The sequence below is a fragment of the Vombatus ursinus genome, unplaced genomic scaffold, assembly GCF_900497805.2.
Source record: "Vombatus ursinus unplaced genomic scaffold, bare-nosed wombat genome assembly UNPS02006874.1, whole genome shotgun sequence".
NCBI lineage: Eukaryota > Metazoa > Chordata > Mammalia > Diprotodontia > Vombatidae > Vombatus > Vombatus ursinus.
Window position 1 is genome coordinate 2,921,410 of NW_020946652.1, and position 20,625 is coordinate 2,942,034.

The 20,625-nt window shown below is 42.4% G+C and overlaps 1 protein-coding gene across 1 annotated transcript in view; it reads left to right on the top strand.

Annotated features, from left to right (window-relative positions):
* The first annotated feature begins 1,787 nt into the window (after window positions 1-1,787).
* Window positions 1,788-20,625, top strand: part of IL1RAP (interleukin 1 receptor accessory protein) — a 44,607-nt gene continuing 25,769 nt past the window's right edge. Inside the window, exons 1-5 of the mRNA XM_027848772.1 lie at window positions 1,788-1,929; window positions 3,292-3,577; window positions 5,430-5,616; window positions 17,315-17,480; window positions 20,268-20,339. Coding sequence (XP_027704573.1) covers window positions 1,788-1,929; window positions 3,292-3,577; window positions 5,430-5,616; window positions 17,315-17,480; window positions 20,268-20,339 — 853 coding nt within the window. The remainder of the gene's footprint in view (window positions 1,930-3,291; window positions 3,578-5,429; window positions 5,617-17,314; window positions 17,481-20,267; window positions 20,340-20,625) is intronic.

The following is a 20,625-nucleotide window of genomic DNA, read 5'->3' on the forward strand; positions in this document are numbered from 1 at the left end:
GAAAAGCCACGAGAAAGAAGGAGAAGAAGAACTACCACAAAAGAGCACATCGTCTGCTTCGATCAGCATTCAGACTCCACAGTTCTTTCTCTGGATGTTGATAGCATTTTCCTTCATGAGTCTTTTGGAATTGTCTCAGATCACTGCATTGCTGAGAAGGGCCAAGTCTATCACAGTTGGTCATCCCATAGTGTTGCTGCTACTGTGTGCAGTGTTCTCTTGGTTCTATTCACTTCGCTCAGCATCAGTTCGTGCATGTCTTTCTAGGTTTTTCTGAAATCTGCCTGCTCACCATTTCTTATGGAATATAATATTCCATCACATTCATATGCCACAACTTGTTCAGCCATTCCCAATTGATGGGCATTTCCTCAATTTCCGATTCTTGGCCACCACAGAAAGAGCTGCTATAAATATTTTTGTACATGTGGGTCCTTTTTCCTTTTTTATGATCTCTTTGGCAGACAGACATAGTATTACTGGATCAAAGAGTATGCACAGTTTTATAGCCCTTTGGGCATAGTTCCACATTGGAATGAGCATTTATTAAACACCTACTATGTTACAGGCATTGTGCTAAGCACTTTGCAAATATTTTATTGGACCCTCACAGTACCTCTGGCAAGTAGAAGATAATATTATCCTCATTTTACAGTTGAGAAAACTGAGGCAGAAAGAGATGAAGTCGCTTGGCCAGGGGCAGACAGCTAAGAAGTATCTGAGGCTGCATGTGAATTTCAGTCTTCCTGACTGGAGGTCCAGTGTTCCATCCATGGTCCCACTTAGCTGCCAGATCAGTAAAGGATTCAAGCAAGAGGATCTCCCAGGGATGGGCTTCCATCATGTCCCCCATAGCATATAGTACGATGCTGGACACATATCAGGCCCTCAGTAAACACCAATAGACAGACTGAATGACTGTTTTTCATGATATAGTTGGACCTAGGAGTAGAAAGACCCTGGTTCAAATCCTGCTTTTGACACTTACTGTGTCACCCTCAAACCATTTAATGTGAGCTTCAGTTTCCTCATTTTGCAAATATTTTATTTGTAAAATAGATTATTATTTAATTGCATAATGATACTTTACCATTTTATAATAATAATACTTATTATTATTACATAATTATGCTTATGACTTCTATTTCATGAGGTTTTTGTAAGGATCAAATGAGATAGTATCTGTAAATGGCTTTGAAACTTTAAAACACAGACAGTAAGGGCTTAATAAATGCTTGTTGCCTTCTTGACTTTATGAAGGTCATTTGTTCTTAGCCCTATTCATTTGTTAATATTCCTATTTCAATAAGGATTTTCTAAAAGACATGTCTTGGTGTCCCCCAAGTCTTTTTCTGACTTTTGGAATGGTGGAGGCAACATAAGGAGACATCAGGTTTTACACAGTGGATAAAATGCTGTCCATTGAGCTGGGAAGACCTGAGGTCTCAGGTCTTCATTTAATAGCCTCAGACAGTTACTAGCTGTATGATCCTGGGCAAGTAACTAACCTCTCAGCCTCAGTTTCTTTATCTGTAACCTTAGGGTAATAATAAATAGCAACTACTTTACAGGGTTCTTGGAAGGATGATGTGGTCCAACACGTTTCCTCCGTCACTGTGCTTGCCTTCCACCCCCCCCCAACTCAGCCATGCTACCTGAGGTGGTCCTTTGTGGCTACATCAAGGGGTCAAGAGGATCCCATTTCTCTCCCAACCTGAGGCCCTTCCAATGGCTTACTAGGAGACTATACCAGACCAGGACAACTCTACCTCTCCCTTTCCACTCCGATGACTTTCAGGTCAGGGAAATGCTTTCCCAGAAGTCTCCACTTCACACCTCACCTGCTGGTGATTACCCAGTTCCTACGGCCCATATCCAAGAAAGTCATGCTCCTCTGTGTGTCCATCCCCCTCAACTTTGCTTCAGGCAGTCTCCAATTCTTACCCACATCTCCAGTCACCAGAGCCACGGGCTTGGCAGTGATCGAATTGCTTTATTTCATTTAGGCCTCTCATGTTGGCAGTGAAAATATCTGACTCATTGTGTTAGAATTGTTGCTAAGCTGTCCTGTGTATTCACCCGAAAGACAGTGGAACACAGTAGTGGAAAGAAAGCTGGCCTTAGAGTAAAAAAGACTAGAGGTCAAATCCTGCTTGTTATTCCCTCTGGCTTTGTGACCCCAGGTAAGTCAACTTGTTTGCCTCAGTTTCCTCATCTGTGAAATGAGATAGAGAATGAAATGGCCAACCACTCCAGTATCTCTGCCAAGAAAACCCCAAATGGGGTCACCAAGAATTAGAAACAACAAATGACTGAACAACAAAAATACATGCATATATGTATGTAGACATGTATGTATACATATATAGAAGTATATATATATATATATATACATACATATTATAAATGTATGTATGCACATTGCTTTACAAATATTATCTAATTTTATTCTCACAACAATGTTGAGAGGTAGGGGCTATTATTATCAGTTATTATCCCCATTTTCCAAGATGGGTAGAGAGTGATTTTCCCAAGATCATCTATTTAGTGAGTGTTCATGTCAGAATTTGAACTTGGGTCTTTCTGACTCTAAGTTCAACATCCTATCCATTGTGCAACCTACCTTATTCTAAAAAAAAAAAGCCTTCAACAAAGGGACTTTGACATAAGGTGGCTGTGTCAGTCCATGTCACTGCATGTAGCCTATGAGGGCAAAGTCAATGTATAAAAACTGATTCCCAATGGGCCATGGTGATGTCCATTCTTAACAACTAGACTTTTCATTTTAGGAGCTTGGGTAAAAAGCAAATAAATTAGCTCACATTCTTCAAATACATCAGTCATCATTTTTCTGGCCATGCCTGGCCTCAGAGAAACCTTGAGTCTGTGGTATCTTTCAGCTCTCTCCGTACTGGCCACACCCACAGGCCTTCAGGGAGGAGCTCTCTGCAATAGCACAGCCTGAAGAATAAGCAGATGTAAAATAGACATTTTCTTTAGAAAACAAATAGGAAGTTTTCCCTCTGTCTTTCATGACATAATAATGGCCTTGCTTTTCCCTCCAAATGTCAGGAACTGTGAAATGTTACACTCTTAGTGAATATTTAAGGCCTTTAGTTTATGCATCAGGAATACATTTCAAGTTTTCAATCTTTTGTATACCTTATTTATTTATCTTTTCATGAAAGATTGTGTGACTTGCAGATTTGCCAGGCAGGAGCTGCAGCCCAGGCTGGTCGTGAAGTGGGATGTCTTGGCATGGAATAAATCCCATCTCCCTCTTTCCTCCAGAGCGCTGCGATGACTGGGGCCTGGACACCACGAAGCAGACCCAGGTGTACGAGGGGGAGCCGGCCTACATCCAGTGCCCACTCTTTGAACACTACTTAAAGTTTAACTACAGCACTGCCCACTCAGCTGGCCTAACGCTCATCTGGTATTGGACTGGGCAAGACCAGGACCTGGAGGAGCCTATCAACTTCCGTCTCCCTGACAACCGGATCAGCAAGGAGAAAGAGCTCATTTGGTTCCGGCCCACCCTGCTCAACGACACGGGCAACTACACCTGCATGCTAAGGTGGGGAGCTTGCTAGGACGAGGCTCTCTCTGGATGAGACATAGGGGGCTCAGGAGGGAGGAGATGCACAAGTGAGAAGGAGCCGGTGGGAGCCCTGTCTTGTGGGGTTGGGAGGGGTTGGGTGATGGCATGTGGCCAAGAGCGGGGGACAGAGCTATCCGTGCCTGTACTCTGCCCTGTATTCACAGAGGCAGCACACTATTGGATGGACCAACACACACAGACACACACACACTCACACACACACACACACACACACACACACACACACACACACACACACTTCAATAACCTAAACAAACCCAAACACACACAAACAAAAAACAAGCTGTGCTGGCAACCTGAGGGTGAGATCACGGCCTCCGATTTCCGACTGGCTCCTGTGGCCTCTCTCACAGTTTCACTTCCCCCACTGCCTTGTTCCATGTTTCTCAGCACACTCATGTTTGTCTGTAGCCTTTCCCATGGTGCAAAGGACTTCATTTGGAGTCAGAAGACCTGAGTACAAACCCTGGTGCCAACTCTTACTTACTGTGTGATGTTGGACAAATCATTTAATGTCTCTGATCCTAATTTTCCTTTTCTGTGATATGGGAAGGGAGGGAGGGAGGGAGGAAAGAAGGAGGGAAGGGAGGAAGGGAGGAAGAGAGAGAGGAAGGGAGGGAGGGAGGAAGGGAGGAAAGGGAGAAAGGAGGAAGAAAAGAAGGGAGGGAAGGAGGGAGGAAGGGAGAGAAGTAGAGAGGGAGAGAAGAAACAAAGAAGGAAAGCGGGAGAAGAGAGGAGAAAGGAAACAAGCAATTATTAAGTGCCTACTATGTGTCAAGCACCATGCTAAAGCAACGTTTTAAAGCCAAAACCAATATCTCATTTAATCCTCAAAACAATCTGCAAGGTCTATGCTGTTATTATCCCCATTTTACAAATAAGGAAACTGAAACAGAAGTTAAGTGACTTGCCTAGTGTCACACACCCAGTAAATTCCTGAGTCTTAATTTGACCTCAGGTCTTCCTGATTCCAGGCCCAGCCCTATATCTACTGTGACATCTAACTGCCTAGAGACCCAGCTGCATCTAAAATCATATCTGCTATATTACTCAGGCAAATAGTCATCGATGGTATTAACAGCAGGAAGCCAATTTTTATTTCCTTCCTTCCTTCCTTCCTTCCTTCCTTCCTTCCTTCCTTCCTTCCTTCCTTCCTTCCTTCCTTCCTTCCTTCCTTCCTTTCTGTCTACCTAGCTGCTTACCAGTCTTTCACTAAACCTCTCGATCAAATCAGGGCGCCACATTGTAGGGAGAATATTGATAAGCTGAAAGGTAGCCAGAGAAATGTCACAAAGACGGTGAAAGACTTGGCAGTCCAGCCGCATGAGGGTCCATTGCCAGAACAGCAGTGTTTAATCTGGAACAGCTCAGCAAGAAGATGGTTGCTATCTTTAATGATTGAAAGGTTGTCCAATGAAATACAGGATCAACATATTCGGCTTGGTCCCCAAAGGCCACACGAGAAGTGGTAGAAAGCTGAAAAGAGGCAGATTTATAGTTGATATGAGGAAAAACAACGTTCCAACAGTCTGAGTTATCCAAATGTACTGTGGATTGGCTAAGATGGTAGTGAGCTCCCACTTACTGGAAGGCTTCAAGCAAAAACTAAATGGCCTTTTGACTTTGGGAATTGCTGTTTGCCTGGAGGCTGACTTGGTGCTTTTCTATCTCAGAGACTGAGTAAAGTGTCTTGGTGCATGATTTCCCTGCAGGCCCTGCTGTCTCAGGTGCAGGTAGCGAGTGTCTCGGGCCTTGGCTGCCATGCAGACCCACCTAACAGTTGTCTCCTTTTTTCTCTCTTCTTCAGAAACACAACGTACTGCAGTAAAGTAGCTTTTCCATTGGAAGTCATTCAGAAGGACAGCTGTTTCAAATCAGCAATGAAGGTGCCCACAGAATATATATATCTGCAGCATACTCTGCAGATTGTGAAGTGTCCAAACATAGTGGGATTTTTTCCTCCCAGTGTTAAGCCAAATATCAACTGGTACATGGTAAGCAAACCAATGCTCTTTGTCTACTTTTCCAAACATCATCGTCACGTGCTGTCTCTGGGGTGGCCTGTGAGTGTCATTCGATAAGCAGGCATTGAATGCTTTCTTGGGGTCAGGCACAGGGTTAAGTGCTTCTGGACAAATGGAATTATGGTTATAATACCCTTTGCAAATTTAAAATGATCTATACACATGTATACATATAACAGAGGCAGTGTGGGTTGGTGGGTAGAGCACTGGGCCAAAGTTATGAGGACCTGAGATTCAAATCCACACTCAGGTATTTAATAGCTGTTGGACCCTATACAAGGTGCTCAACGTCTCTCAATAGCAAGTTTATTCTTAGAAAAATGGGGATACCAATAGCACCCACTTGCCCCACAGAAGTCTGAGACTCACACGAGATGAGAAAAGCCAAGTGCTTTAGAAACTTGCTAGATCTGATAGAGTCACAGCACCGGTATGTGTTGTTGCTGTTCTCGCTGTTGTTTTCATATGTTGAGTGGGGAACAAAGTCAAAGAGGCATCATCACGAACGAATGGACTCCTGAGCTCTTCTCAGGGAGAAATGGATTTATTTCATGCCTTTGTCATCCAGCTTTGTGGCCACGGGGAAGTCCTTTAACCTCTCGGAGTCTCAGGCGGCTCTCTCAATTTGATCGCCAGAGTTGCAGACAGGTTAAGATCCACCCTGATAGAGGGTGTTTCCAAACTGACAATAACACACGTTCTTGACTGGTTGGCGTAAGTGATGAAATGCCTTGTCAGCCAAGTGAGGTCATTTCTACCCCCACACAAAGTGAAGCTTAGCAAATGATTTATCTCAGGGATTTTAGGCTAAAGTTAGAAGGAGGGGCTCTAGAGGTGAACTAGGTTAACCCCTTAATTTAAAAGAAAAACACATTGTTGATACCTTTGTTTTTAATATCATTTTCATTCATTATAGAAAAGATTTACAAAAAAAGATTTCAAAAAAAATCAGATAAAACTAACCACATCAAGTGAACAAACATTTATTAAGCACCTACTATGTGCCAAGTGTTGTGCTAACAATCATATCAATCATGTGTGACAATGTATGGAATGTGCCCTATCCATGATCACCCCATCTTGCAAAAGAAAAAAGAAAGTCAGGGTGACTTCTCTCCACTCTTCTCTGGGGCCACTTTGGCCATTTTTAATTAGTCAGGGTTCAGGCTTATGATTTAATTCTTTCAGTTATATTGCTACCATTGTTTATATCTTGTTTTCCTGGTCCTGCTTACTGTAGTGTCTGTCCTATCATGTCTTTCCACGATTCCCTGAATTCTTTGTATTTGTTGTTTTGTGGACCACATTAATGTTCCATTTAGATTTGTTCGTGTGCAATAATTACTAACTACTTCATTTTACATCTGAACAAGCTGAAGGAAAGAAGGAAGGAAGGAAGCAAGGGGGAAGGAAGGGAAGGAAGAGGAAGAAAGCAAGCATTTATTAAATGCCTACTATGTGCCAGGAGCAACTCTAAGTGCTTTTCCAAATAGCTCAATTGATCTGCACAACAATCCTGAGACATAGCTGCTATTATTGTTATTATTTTACAATTGAACAAACTGAGGCACATTGGTTAAGGCACTTTCTCAGAGTTCCCCAGCTAGGAAGTATATTTGCATGCAGGTCTTCTTGACTCCAGGCCCAGCCCTCTTTCCACAGTGGACATAGCTTCTAAACAACCTTAGGTCCCTGGAGCACAGTGCTAGAATAATCCTCACGCAGAAGCAGCCAGATGTTTTGTATTCTTTCATTCTGGTCTTTACTGTCTTCTGCTTTCAATGTCCTCTTTGAGGTGCCCTGTGTATCTAACATGGTGCTAGATTTATCCTACAAACAAACAATTCAGGTACTCAATGAAGACTCTTTGTATCCTCAGTATAAACTATTCCCAGCCCACCCCAGGGTGGGAACCCTAAAATCCCAGAAACTAAAGGCCGTGTATTTAGTCATAGAGAATTACTCTCTAGTGGCCACCTTAAGAATAGACTTCCAATTAATTGACCAAAGTGCTGCCCAGAATTCAGAAAAACTGAGCTCAGAATACCACCAGAAACACAAACTCAGAGAATAACACCTAAAATCTGAGTAATGGCGCATCTGTCATGCATCCTGCAAGAAAAGGGGGAAAACAAAATCAAAGAAAACCAAGTTGCTACAGGAACATCACTTCCCAAATCTGGAAAGGGTGATTGTTAATTTTCTTTGTGCAATTGGCATGTGACTGTTTACAGACTCACATTGACTGGCTGTCTTCCTTAGAATTCAGATTCTTATTTACAAATCCCCAAATTGGCAAATGGAATTAGGTAATTTTGCTATTAGCTCAAATGGCTGGTAAAGGACCAAAATAACCCAAGGGGAAAATATGTCCTCCTGTAGAGAAAAGTGCACTGTATTTGGAGTCAGAGGAGAAGCAGCCTGAAGTAATGACTTTGATACCAATTATTTGTAGGACCTTGGACAAGTTCCTTATTTCACAGCCTTAGTTTTGTCCACTGGCAAAGATGGAAGTCAACTAGCTGGTTTGCAAACTCCATTCTAGCTTAAAGTGCTGTGATCCTATGGTCTAGCAGCCTTTATGGGAGTCCCCTAAATTCTAAACTTCATAAAGAAATAGAACCAGGGCAGACACACTACAGAGAATCGTGATGTTTTTGCACTTTCCACTTTTCCACTTTCCACTTCCAGTTTTCCACTCGGGCCAGGCATCTGACGTTTCTGGGATCCAAAAACCTGCCTAGTTAAGCTCAGAGAAGCTCACCACTTAGTTGGTCACAGGCTGAAGGAATTTTCAGCCTCACTCACTTTTGAGGTAACTAGGAGTCCTGTGCAGAAAGTGCTGGGTTTGAGTTAGGAAGGTCTGAGTTTGAATTCTTCCTCCGACCTCCTTCCCAGTGCTATTGTAAAGATCTTATAAGATGGCATATGTAAAGCCCTTTGCATAAATTAAAGCATTATATAAATGAAAACTATTATTATAATTAGGTATTATTGAGGTTCATTTACTAGATCACAGAGAAGTTTGTGGTCCCCATCTGTGGACGGATTGTCCACACTGACAAAATCATGGATCCTTGAAGGACCTACAGCTCTAAGTCCAGTGTTGTAAGACATGTCTATACTGCTTCCAAAGCCTTGGTTTTGTAGCTATAGCTGAGCCTTTGAAATGCGTAACTGTAATGATATTTTTTTTTTTTTTGCCCTTCCCCTCTGGTCAAAGCCCTTCCATTGTCATGCAAAGAGTAGCTTCTTTGGATGACTTAAATGGTATTATAAGATCATGGCTGTTGCTGCAATGCTCTCCACAATCAATTAGAATGAAACAGAAAGCCCAATGGAAATCAATTTACAGAAGGCAGGTCATCCTCTTGCCTGGTCTGGCCATTAAAAATGGTATATTACCTCCGCCTGTAACTTGTACAGTGAAATTAATCTGACTGGAGGGTGCAATGTTCAGAATCCCCTCCTGCAAAATGGGGACAGCTTTGCCTTTTATGACAATCAGCAAGCCATCAGGATGGCTCTTTGCTGAGAAGGTACTCGACTTTGACCCCTTTTATGGGCAGTGCATATGTTCTTGGGAAATGGGGGCAATTTATTACAAGGTCTCTGGGATAGAATTTCTTTCTTTTTTTTAACTCTTCATTTCAAATTTGTTCCCTCAGCTTTATGATTGAGGTTCATTCTCCCTCTCATCTCACTATGTTCTCTCAATCTAGACAATTTATCCCATTCTCTGGAAGCCATGATAATACAATTTTATGGCAAACTTCAGGATACTCTTTGGGGGTCCAGTCAAGGTTGAGGAAATTACTAATCAGATCAGTGGAAAATTTTCCTCCCTAGCCCCGATGCTGCCCTCAGGAAGGCCTCTCCTAGGGCACACAACAGCACTTACTGCCATGCACTGCTGGCAAGACCACTCCAACAAGGCAGCGACCATCATGGTGTCCCTCAACTGAACCTAAGCATCACCATCATGTTTCTAGTCAGTGAGAAGAACAGGGTCATCTGAATGAGCAGTTTTTTATGTTATTGACATTTAAAGAGGAAAAAAAGAACAGAAACAAATACAGAGAAATAATTGAAAAAAATGTTGCCATAATGAATGGCAGTTGTGCAGAATTAAAAAAAAAAAAAACCTGTGGAAGACTTAAACAAAATAACGCCAAGAGAACAAACAGAGATAAATTTTTTTATCTATATTATATCTATCTATCTATCTATCTTATATGTACTTTGACTGTACAGTTGTTTTAAAGACCTTAAGAAAAGGCAATAAAGCTCAGGGCAAATGTGATGATGACGATGATGATGATGATGATGATGACGATGATGATAAATTTAATAATCAGGGCATCCATAATTATAGATCTCTAGAGTTGGAAGAGGAGCAGCTACGTGGTGCAGTGGATAGAACACAAGGCTGAAAGTCAGGAAGACTTACCTTCTTGAGTTTAATCTGACCTCAGATACGTTACTAGCTGTGTGACCCTGGGCAAGTCACATAGTTCTCTCATCTGCCTCAGTTCTCTCATCTGTAAAAATGAATCAGAGAAGGAAATGGCAAACCACTTCAGTATCTTTGCCAAGAAAACTTCAAACGGGGTCATGAAGAGTCAGAAATGACTGAAGCAGCAAAGAAAGATTTGGAAGGACCTGAGCAAGAATTCCTTTGATAGTGTCCCAACAGGTATTCCCCATCTAGCCTCCAATTGAAAAAAAAAACCCTCAGGTGGAGGGAAACCCCCTCCCCCCACCTCCTGAGTCACTTCCAGGTTTAGTCAGCTTCAATTGTTGGGAAATGTTTCCTTACATTAAATCCTAAATGTGCCTCAGTCTCTTAACTTTCCCCTTTACTCTGCTTTCTGGAGTTAAGCAGAGTAAGATTAATCCCTCTTCCTTATGGCAGCCCTTACAGTATTTCAACGTGACTTTCCGACACTCTCCCACACTCCCAATCTTATTTTCTCCAAGCTGAACATCCCCATTTTATGGAACCCAACCTCAGGGAATAATCTGTAGACCCTCCCTAATCCTGAGTATCCTACTTTGGAGACCCTACCTTATCAAGGAGTTTCCCATAAGCTGCTCTCAGAAGCAAGTCCAGTATCCCAGAGGGGCCACAGTCTGCTTTCTAGCTCAGAAACCTCTGGCACATGAATGCATCCTGTGCGTTTGCTTTAGCTTTTCTGACTAACATATAATGACTTGAATTCATACTGAGCTTATCATCCACTAAAACCTCCCAAATCTATTTTTCACCAGGTTGATGTATAGTCACATTTCTGCCATCTTGTATGAGTCAAGTTAGTTTTTTGAAGCCAAATATTTGTAAGACTTTTCCTTTATCCTTATTAAATTTCATCTTATTACTTTCAGCACCTCAGACTAACCTGTCAAGATTACCCATCGTTTTGGCTAACAAAGGATAAATGATGAAAATGCAGAGTGATGCATGCTGCCAGTGGCAACCACTCTCTTAGGTGGTGTGCTTAAATGCTTTCAGGGAATGCATTTTGTAGAATGTTTTTTGGGAAGTATGTTATGTCAAAAGAAAAGGTATTAAAAATTACAGGAAAAGCTAGGCAGGTGGGCAGGAAGGAAAACAGACTAGAGGTCCCCAGGGGGCCCATGGCCATTCTCAGCCACATTTTGGGGATGATTGTGTGAATGGCCTTTATCTTCCCACTTGTTGGAGGCCAGCCTTTACTTCCAAGCCCTGGTCCATTCCTCCCAATCTCTTGTCCACTCCTCCTCAGAGTCTTCATTCTGTCCCATTCATTTTTGCCTCCTTCCATTTTTGCTTCTGAATTACAAAATGAACTCCTGCAATGTGTTTTTTTTTTCCTTTTCTCCTACTCGACACTGTGGTTTGTTGTCATGGAAACTATTGTGCCCTAGAAAAATGAGCTGAACAATTTAGACTCCAGGTAGAATACAGCTTATGGGATGAGGGACCTGGGAGTCTTGTCTATAGAACAAAGTTGGCTAACCAGCCGGCAGGTCACCTGGGTCCTATGTGCCACATTGTAGGGATAATCTCAGAATTATCTCTCTTGGATTACCTTGTCATGGTTCGGTCTCCTAATGACAGTGACTTTGCTATGTGTGGGGCTTCTTGGGGGTTTTGAAGTCAACAAAACAATATTTAGAAATATTGATGAACTCCGATCTTCTCTGAAGTTCTAGTCAAACAGTAAATGGAAAATGAATAAATGAAAAAAAATAAATCAAATAAATGACTAAATGAAAAGTCATTTATTAAGCACTTACAATGGGCCATACACTGTGCTTAATGCTAGGGCTAAAAATACAAAACCAAAGCTAGTCCTTGTCCATATATTTTAATAGAGACACTGTACCAAGCATTTGGGCTACAAAGATATAGGAAAAACCAAACCTTCCTCTTAAGGTGCCTACATTCTAACAGGGAGACAAGTACCTAAATGAGGAAATATAGCTGGGTCCCCATTAGCATGAATAACAAATCTTATGAAGTGGTTTCATGTAGTTAAATGTGCTCTATTTTCACATTTGTTCCAGCCCAAAGCAATATTCAGTGTGAATTCAAATGATGCAACCACTTTATGGGAAACATCATTCCCACCAACCAGGACATAGCTGTCCAGGGCCTGAGCATGGTGCACTTGGTGGTGGAGTCTCGAAGGACGTGCCTAATCTAGGATTGTACACACTGACCTGGAAGGGACCTTCGAGGCCATCCGTTCGAATCCCCTCATTTTACAAATAAGGAAGCTGATTTGCTCAAAGTCGCCCAGGAGTGTGGCTCTGGTAACAGGTCAGAGTGGACAAGTCCTGTCCACTGCCAGCTTGGCCACATGGTGTGGAATTTTTCAGCCTCAGCAATGCATAAAGACTTAAATCACAGAGGAGTTCCACCCTATATTAACAGAGGCAGCTCCCACCATGATGAAACCACAGATGCTTGAAGAATGATAGCATTGAAGCCTGAAATCCACCTAATTTATTCAAAGGAATAAACAGCTGAGTTGTCAGGGAGATCATTTTTAAAGAACACATATGAGCTCATGGGCACTTACCTTCGGTGGGGTCATGGGCTTGACAGCCCTGCTGGAGGCTAGAGCTGAGTGTAGAGCCCAAACACTGGGGAGCATGGCAAGGCAGATGCCTGGCACTTTATCCTCAAAGCAGCATTTTCCACATCCCCATTTTTCACTAGAATCAAACCTCCTCAGCTGCCAGAGACATACAAAATAGTTTAGTTACAATCTGACTTCATTCAACAATTGGTTACCTACTAAGCACCAAGAACTGAGAAAGGCACTGGGGACACAGAGTGAAAATGACATTGACCTTGCCCTCAAGGGGCTTACATTGTATTAGTAGGCTGACAGCATACACTTAAAAAAACAAATTGTATGTGAAATAACTACAAAGTAATTTAGACATAGAGGAAATACACAGATATCTGGGGTGGGGGAGCATCCGAAAGGGCCCCTGGCAGGAGGGAAGTCTGCGATGCTGAGAAACGGAGGTGAGAAAGGAAGGCGCAGCACGCATTGGGGTCCAGTCTGTGAAAAGGCAAAGGGACAGAAGATGGACTATTGTGGACAGAAAACAGGCAAAGGCCCTTTGGTGGGCGCAGAGAGGGGACTGGTGAATGTGACTAGAAAACAGATTTCCTAACATCTCTTGTGTTCAAGCAGCTGGGGAGTATCAGTATCACTGACCAATCATCTGGAGTCATGAAGACTTGAGTTCAAGTTCACATTCAGACTCAGGGACTTACTGGCTTAGTGGTCCCAAGTTCAGATTTCTCATCTGTAAAATGGGGATAATAATAGCACCTAGCTCCCAGGGTTGTTGTGAGAATCCAAGGAGATCATATTTGCGAAGCTCTCTGTAACCTGCAAGTGCTATATTAATGTTCACTCTGATTATTATCCAACCCTGCTCCCTTGAGCCAGGCGTCTTTTTAGTCTACTACTTAGAGCAGACGCTCATCACTTCTAGCCCAGACTATCACAGCTGTCTCTTCCAACTGAACTTTCTGCTTCCCGTTTCTCCCCAGTCCAATACGTTTGCCATGGAGAAACCAAAGTGATCGTCCTCAAGCACACAGATGACCTCGGCATTCTCCTTCTCAGTCTACTCATTGGTCCTCTATTGTTTCTAGGACCTAATATAACTTCACAGCCTTCATAGCCCGGCCCCATCTTGTCTTTCCACCCTCACCTTATAGTATCTCTTTCCTGCACCCAGCAAACTAGTCAAATGGAGCCTCTCTCTGATCCTCACACACTATAACATCATCATCTGGTTTGGTGCCTTCATAACAGCAATCCCCTTCATGCCCAGAATGCCCTCCCTCCTCATTTCCTCCTCAGAGATTCCTTCACTTCCTTTAATACTCAGCTCAGGCACTGCCTAGCTGAGTACATACACAGCCTTTTGGGGGCCTTCCCAACTAGTCCACTCCCTCCTTAACTACCTTCTACTTAATTACTTTGTAGTTTTGTATATGTATATGCACATATAGGCATACATAAACACACATGGGTGCACATGCATATATGCATTCACATACAGAAACACAGATACATAAGGGAAAAGAGAGAGACAGAGAGACAGAGGGAGAAAGAGAGACAGAGACAGACAGAGACACACAAAAAGAGACAGAGACAAAGAGAGACAGAGAAAGAGAGAGACAGAGACAGAGAGATAAAGAGACAGAGACAGAGAGAAATAATGAGACAGAGAGAGAGACAGAGATGTCTCTCCAATAGCTGTAAGCTTTTTGAGAGTAGAAATTTTTTTCATTCCATGTATTTCTATCCCTAGCACCTAGTGACTGGCCTTTATCAGTAACTTAAAACACATTTGTTCATTAATTGAATCATTAATTAATGCACCTGAAAAGGTAGGTGCAGCTAAATTGTAAAGGATTTTAAATGTCAACCAGTAAAGAATGTGAGCCCATGGAATACGGAGCCACTGGGATTTGCTGACTGGGGAGTGACATGGTCAGAAGAATCCCTATGGAAGCTGTGAAGAGGCAGGGTTGGATTTGGGGAGACATGAGGTAGGGATGACAATGAGAAGTTTATTGTAATTGTTCAAGTGGGAGAAGAAGAGGGATTAAGCTAATGTTGGGCATATGAGTGGAGGAAAGAACATAGCGATGAGAGATGCTTTGGTGGTTATCGACACCATCAGTGGCCCCAATTTAGAAATAACCTTAGACTGAACTGGTTCTACATAATCACCTTGCTACTGGGAGTTAAAGATTAGGCCAAGGGACAAGAAGCTAGGTGGCACAATGGATAGAATGCTGGGCCTGAAGTCAGGAAGAAGTGAATTCAAATCTGGCCTCAGACACTTCCTTGCTGTGTGACTCTGGATGAGTCACTTCACCCTGTTTGCCTCATTTTCCTTATCTGTAAAATGAGCTGAAGAAGGAAATGGCAAACACCTCCAGTTATCATGGCCAAGAAAACCCTAAATGAGGTCACAGATAATCCGACATGACTGAAATGATTGAACAGAGACAAAGAAACTCAAAAATGCATTGAATTGGGAGCTAAATCTGGGTTCTAGCTCTAGAACTGAGCTAGCACAATAAGAGTTCCTTAAAGGACAGGACCCATCCCCCTTTTGTCCTTGTCTCTCTTGCGGTTTGTATAGTGCCTGAAGCACAATCAGTTTTTGCTTTGTTGACTAATTGGCCAGCAAGATCTCCAGCATATCTTTCTGATTTCTTTGGGTCTCCTTTACTCTATTTTACCATCTTTATCTATCTCCCTATAGGACAGAGCTATAAGACAAAATTATTAATGCCTGAGAAGGGGCCTTGAGCTGTATGTGGAAAGGTTCTCTTTAAATTCACTGTCCCATAGAATGCCCCAGCTAGAAGGGAGCTGACTGATCCTTGAGCCTTGGCCCTTCCCCTTACTGGAGAGGAAACTGAGGCTGTGAAAAGTAAAAGGACTTCCCTGAGGTCCCACAGCCAGTACGTGACAGCCAGTTCACAGCCTGGGCTTTCCCAAGGCGAGTGTTCTTTCTCCCACATGGTGGTGCCTGCCTCCAAGGTGCTTAGATATTTACAATCAGATGACTGGAAAGCCAGTTTGACAGAAACAGAATCCCAATCCTAATTCCACATACTCATTCTGTTATAGGAGCCTTGGCCCTAGGGCATTTACAATAATCTACTGGGGATAGTGCAGACCTAGAGATTAAACAAGTGCCAAGAGGTCCTCATCATCTTGCTTATTTGTCATAAAAATATGCAAAAACTCTAATTGTGTCTGGTGTGAGGTCTTAGCCATGAAAACATTCAATGAGGTGACAGGGCTGTCATCTGGCTGGTTAATTTTTAATGATACATTGTATTCTCATTAGAGGTAGGGATTATAGTTTTAAAGTTGGAAGGCATCTTAGAGATAACCTAGTTCTAACACTTTACTTTACAGTTGGGGAAACTAAGGCCCAGACAAGTTACACAACACCTCCGAGGTCACACAGGTAGTAAATGGCCTTAGAAATTGTTGTGAAAGATGTTGGAGTGGATAGGTTGCATTTCATGACATGTTTCTCTACTTTTTTGCCTCAAAATTATAAAAGTCTTTAGGGAAACTGCAATCCAGGTTTATATATGAGCAGAGGAAACCCAGTACAAGAACTTGCTCATGCAGGGACTTCTTCTTTCTCAGTTTTGACAGAATTTCTTTGTCATCTAAACCTATGCCCTCCTCATACAGAAAAAGAAACTGAGGCCTAGAGAAGAAATGGCAGATGTAGAGGTGGTCCCTTGGAGTTCATAAGATCCTAGCTCTGAAGCTGTCCAAACATTTCATTTTACAGATGAGTAAACTGAGGCCCAGAGAAGGGAATTGGCTTGCCCAAAGTTACAAAGAGAATAAGAATCAGGATCCAGTCCTAGATCCTAAGACTCCAAATATGATGTCCCCTTAGCTCTTTTAGTTTACAGATGAAAAAAATGAAGCTTAGAGAAGGAACATAAGTTTGCCAAAGCTCATGCAGCCAGCAAGTGAGTGAGTGGTGGGCCTGGCATTTGAACGTCAAGCCTCCTGCATTCTGGAGAAGACCTTCAGGGTGGCCAAAGGCTGGCTTCCTCCAGAAAGAAGGGACTTGGGGGCCAACTTGCTTCAGACTTTATTTCAAAACTTGGCATTGCCCCTGTATGCACCACATACTCTGGTAATGAGAATCCTGGAGTGGGCAGCAGGAAATTGATGTGCTCCTGGAACTACTGAGGCCTGGCTCATTTAGGGGGCAGGAAGGTATACCCATTCTAGGCTTAGTCTCTGTTAATCAAAGAGTACTGTTAGCCTACTGCATTCTGGCTTTCTAGAATTTGTGTCAGATGCCTGGAGGAGGCCCTGGAAATTTCTTGGACAAATTGGTTCTCCCATCCTCTGCATCTTCTGGTTTCTATGTGTGTCTATACGTGCATGTGTGTTGGGTGGGGATATAGGTATTGTGTGTGTGAATGAATGTGTATGTGTTATTATGTGCATGTATGTGTATACGGGAATATATATTGTGAGGATGTATGTGGACGTGTGTGGATGTGTGTGCTATATCTTTGAAACCAAGGCCTAGGATACTAAACATGGTTTTGGTTTGTCTCTTTTTGCTTTTTCTTGACTTGTTCTAGAAATGTGAGAAAGTGAACAGCTTTAACCAAGTTGAAGTGAATGGCACTGAGCTCATCTTCACCTACGCCCTCACTTCCAACTCAGGATTATACACATGCGTTGTGACTTATCCAGAGAATGGTCGCATGTTTAACCTCACTCGAACTGTGGATGTAAAGGTGGTAGGTAAGGAGAGATCGTAACCTCGAAATCCACAGGGTTCTTCTGCCCCCATATCTTTTAGGCTGAAATCAAGACCAGAGAAAGTGAAAAGCAACGTGCACCTTGGGAAAGCACTGGATAGAGAGCCAGGAGACCAGCTGGTAATTCTTGCTCCAGATACTTGGAATCTGAGACATTCAGCTGGAAAAAGCCTCTGAGGTCATCTAGCCCAAACTTATTATTTTACAGAGAAGGAAACTGAGGCCCACAGAGGTTAAATTAAATGCCCAAAGGCATGCAGGTAATACATGGAAGATCCAGGATTCAAATTCAGGTCCTCCGACTGCAAATCCAGAGCTCTTCCTACTACCTCATAGCTACATCATAGAATATCTCAAGGCCTCTATGTCCTTAGTTATAAAATGGGGATAATGCTGCTCATGGTACCTGACTCACAAGGTGGTAAAGAGGATGTTATCTGGAAACCCTAAAGCACTTTATCAGAAGCTATTTTGTTGATATATGTTGACTTCTCATACATCAAAACACCGTAGTCAAAAATAGAGACCTGGTTCTCTACCTCGACTCCCACATTGAGCCTCACTTTTCCCATCTGGGGACAATGGCCCTCCAACCTGTCTGTCCTAAATGCCTCTATTGGTTCTTACTCAGTGTTACCATTTAATAAAATACCACTGAGTCCTTTGGAAGAAGATCTTGTGTCTCCCCCTAGACCTTGACCCCTGTTTCACTATGATTTTGGTCACAGTCTCTCTTGGAACCCCTTCATGAAAAGTTTACCAGTACCCATTGGAACATTGGGGAAAAGGAATAGGGGTGTATGCAGGGGAAGCAGGGTAGGAAGTCAGATCTGGCCCTGGGCGAGGGTGAGAAGACAACCCCAAGAAAACAAGCTAGTCTGAACAAAACAGACAGAAATTAGGGAGAGGCAGGGCACAGACAGAATGACCTTTATATCCACTGGATCCATCTGCCTTTACTTTCAATCCACTTCTGCAACTGAATAATTTGTAAGTGAAATTGAATCTGTGCCTTTTGGATGGCCTTTGTTTGCCTGGTAGTTGTATGGGAGAATGCAGAATTGACTGATTTGGTTGGACCTTAAACTTAGACCAAGAATAAAGCCTCACTTGAGGTTTTGTTTGCTTTTGGGTGGGAGGTCTGGCCCTCTGAGTCATAAGGAGGGAATTCCCTCTGCAGTGCAGATTACAACCTTCCCTGTGATGTACATAGTCTTAAAGAGCTGGCTAGGCACTGAGAGATTGACTTTATCAGTTAGCATGTATCACAGGCAATATTTGAACCTGCGTCTTCCTGGCTCTGAGGCTAGCTCTTTCTTCATCCTTGACATCAGCTTCTGGGCCAGAATTTAGATTCTGACTGAATGCCCTCCTTTTCTTTTTACCTGGGTCAGTGGCTTCAATAAACTTCAAAAAGTTCATCCTTCGGACATGGGCACCACAAATGGCACCCTTGATATTATAGAGGAAGATATGGGCAGTAATAATGCTGATAAATAACATTTGTATGGAATTTGAATGTTTACAAAGCACTTTACATATATGGTTTTATTTAGTCCTCATGACAACTTGGGAAATAAGGACTAGAAGAAGTAGGTGAAGAAACTGAGGCAAACAGAGATTAAGTGACTTGCTCAGTATCACACAACTAGTAAATGTCTGAAGCTGGATTTGAGCTCAGGGCTTCGTGACTCTAGGACAAGAGCTCTAAATCTCAGGTCTGTACCTCCCCACTCCAAACTTGCACAAGGAAGAAAGAAAGGAAGAGAGAGAGGAAGAGAGAAAAAGAAAGAGAGAGACAGAGACAGAGACAGACAGAGAGACAGAGACAGACAGAGACAGAGAGACACACACACACAGAGAAAGAGGAGGGAGGAAGGGAAGGAAAAAAGGAAGGAAGGAAGGAAGGAAGGAAGGAAGGAAGGAAGGAAGGAAGGAAGGAAGGAAGGAAGGAAGGGAAAGCATGAAACCTTCTCAAATGTCCACTTTGTGTCTAATACTGTGCTGGGTGCTGTGGATGCAAATTCAAAAATCTAACAACACCTGCCCTCAAAAAGCATGTATTTTACATTGAAATTCAGAACTGGACAGAACCTTAGTAAACACTTTCCCAACCTTTCATTTGTCTGAGCCCCTGGGAAGGGAAATAACTAATTAAAAGTTAATCCAGATATGTCTATCTTTTGTAGAATCACTGAAAAAAAAATCTGATCAATCCAAGAACAGATGGGCTAATGAGAAAGATATTCCCTTTATCTTGTTCCTTCATGTTTTTCATTTTCCCCACTGGCTCTCTTTATTTTGAAAACTCTCCTCCAGCCCATACCTTGGAGTAAGATGAACTCTTTAGAAATGTTGCTCTAAAATTGCTTTGACTTAATGTTATGCCCGGGAATTTGGGGCAAAATGATGACGGCCAAAGTCCGATAACATTTATTTGTTAAATTCTCAAAGACATTTTGAGATTCCTATTTGTAGCACAAGGATTTTTCCTCTGCTAGTTAGAGATAGTCAGTATCAGATGTATTATTCTAGCTACCAGTTGTATTTGGTAGGTGCTCTTATTTGTGGGGTTTTTTTGTAACCTCCAGGTATGTGTTCCATAATATTAATTCTTATCATCATCATCATTAATTATATATTTGTATTGTATCTGGCAACAACAAGTAGTGAGAAAGCCTGGGTTGGCTTGGGGCTTCTCTTAGGTTGTACTTAGGGCATATTCCTCCAAACCCTGATTGAATAATAGGGTTTCTCTTCTCTCTTGCAGCCTCTCCACACTATGCAACACCCCCCCACATTTTTTATCCCAATGATGACATCATTTATGAAAAGGAACCAGGTAATGATACCATTCCCCCCTTTCTCCAGGGGATGGGGGGGCATTCCAAAGCTAAGTGCCTGTAAGGCTCTCTGTGGCACATTCTGTTTGTCCTGAGATGTTTAGGCCTCCTCATCATCATCCCTAGATTGGGCCAAGAAGGTTTGTTGTTGTTGTTTTTGTTTGTTTATTCATGTGTTTCAAAATTCCCATTGTTTAATACTATTAAATTTGAAGACACAGGGAATATTGCACTTTTTTTCCAAATAATTGTGTCTAATAATGTGTATCCTTCATGATAAAAAAA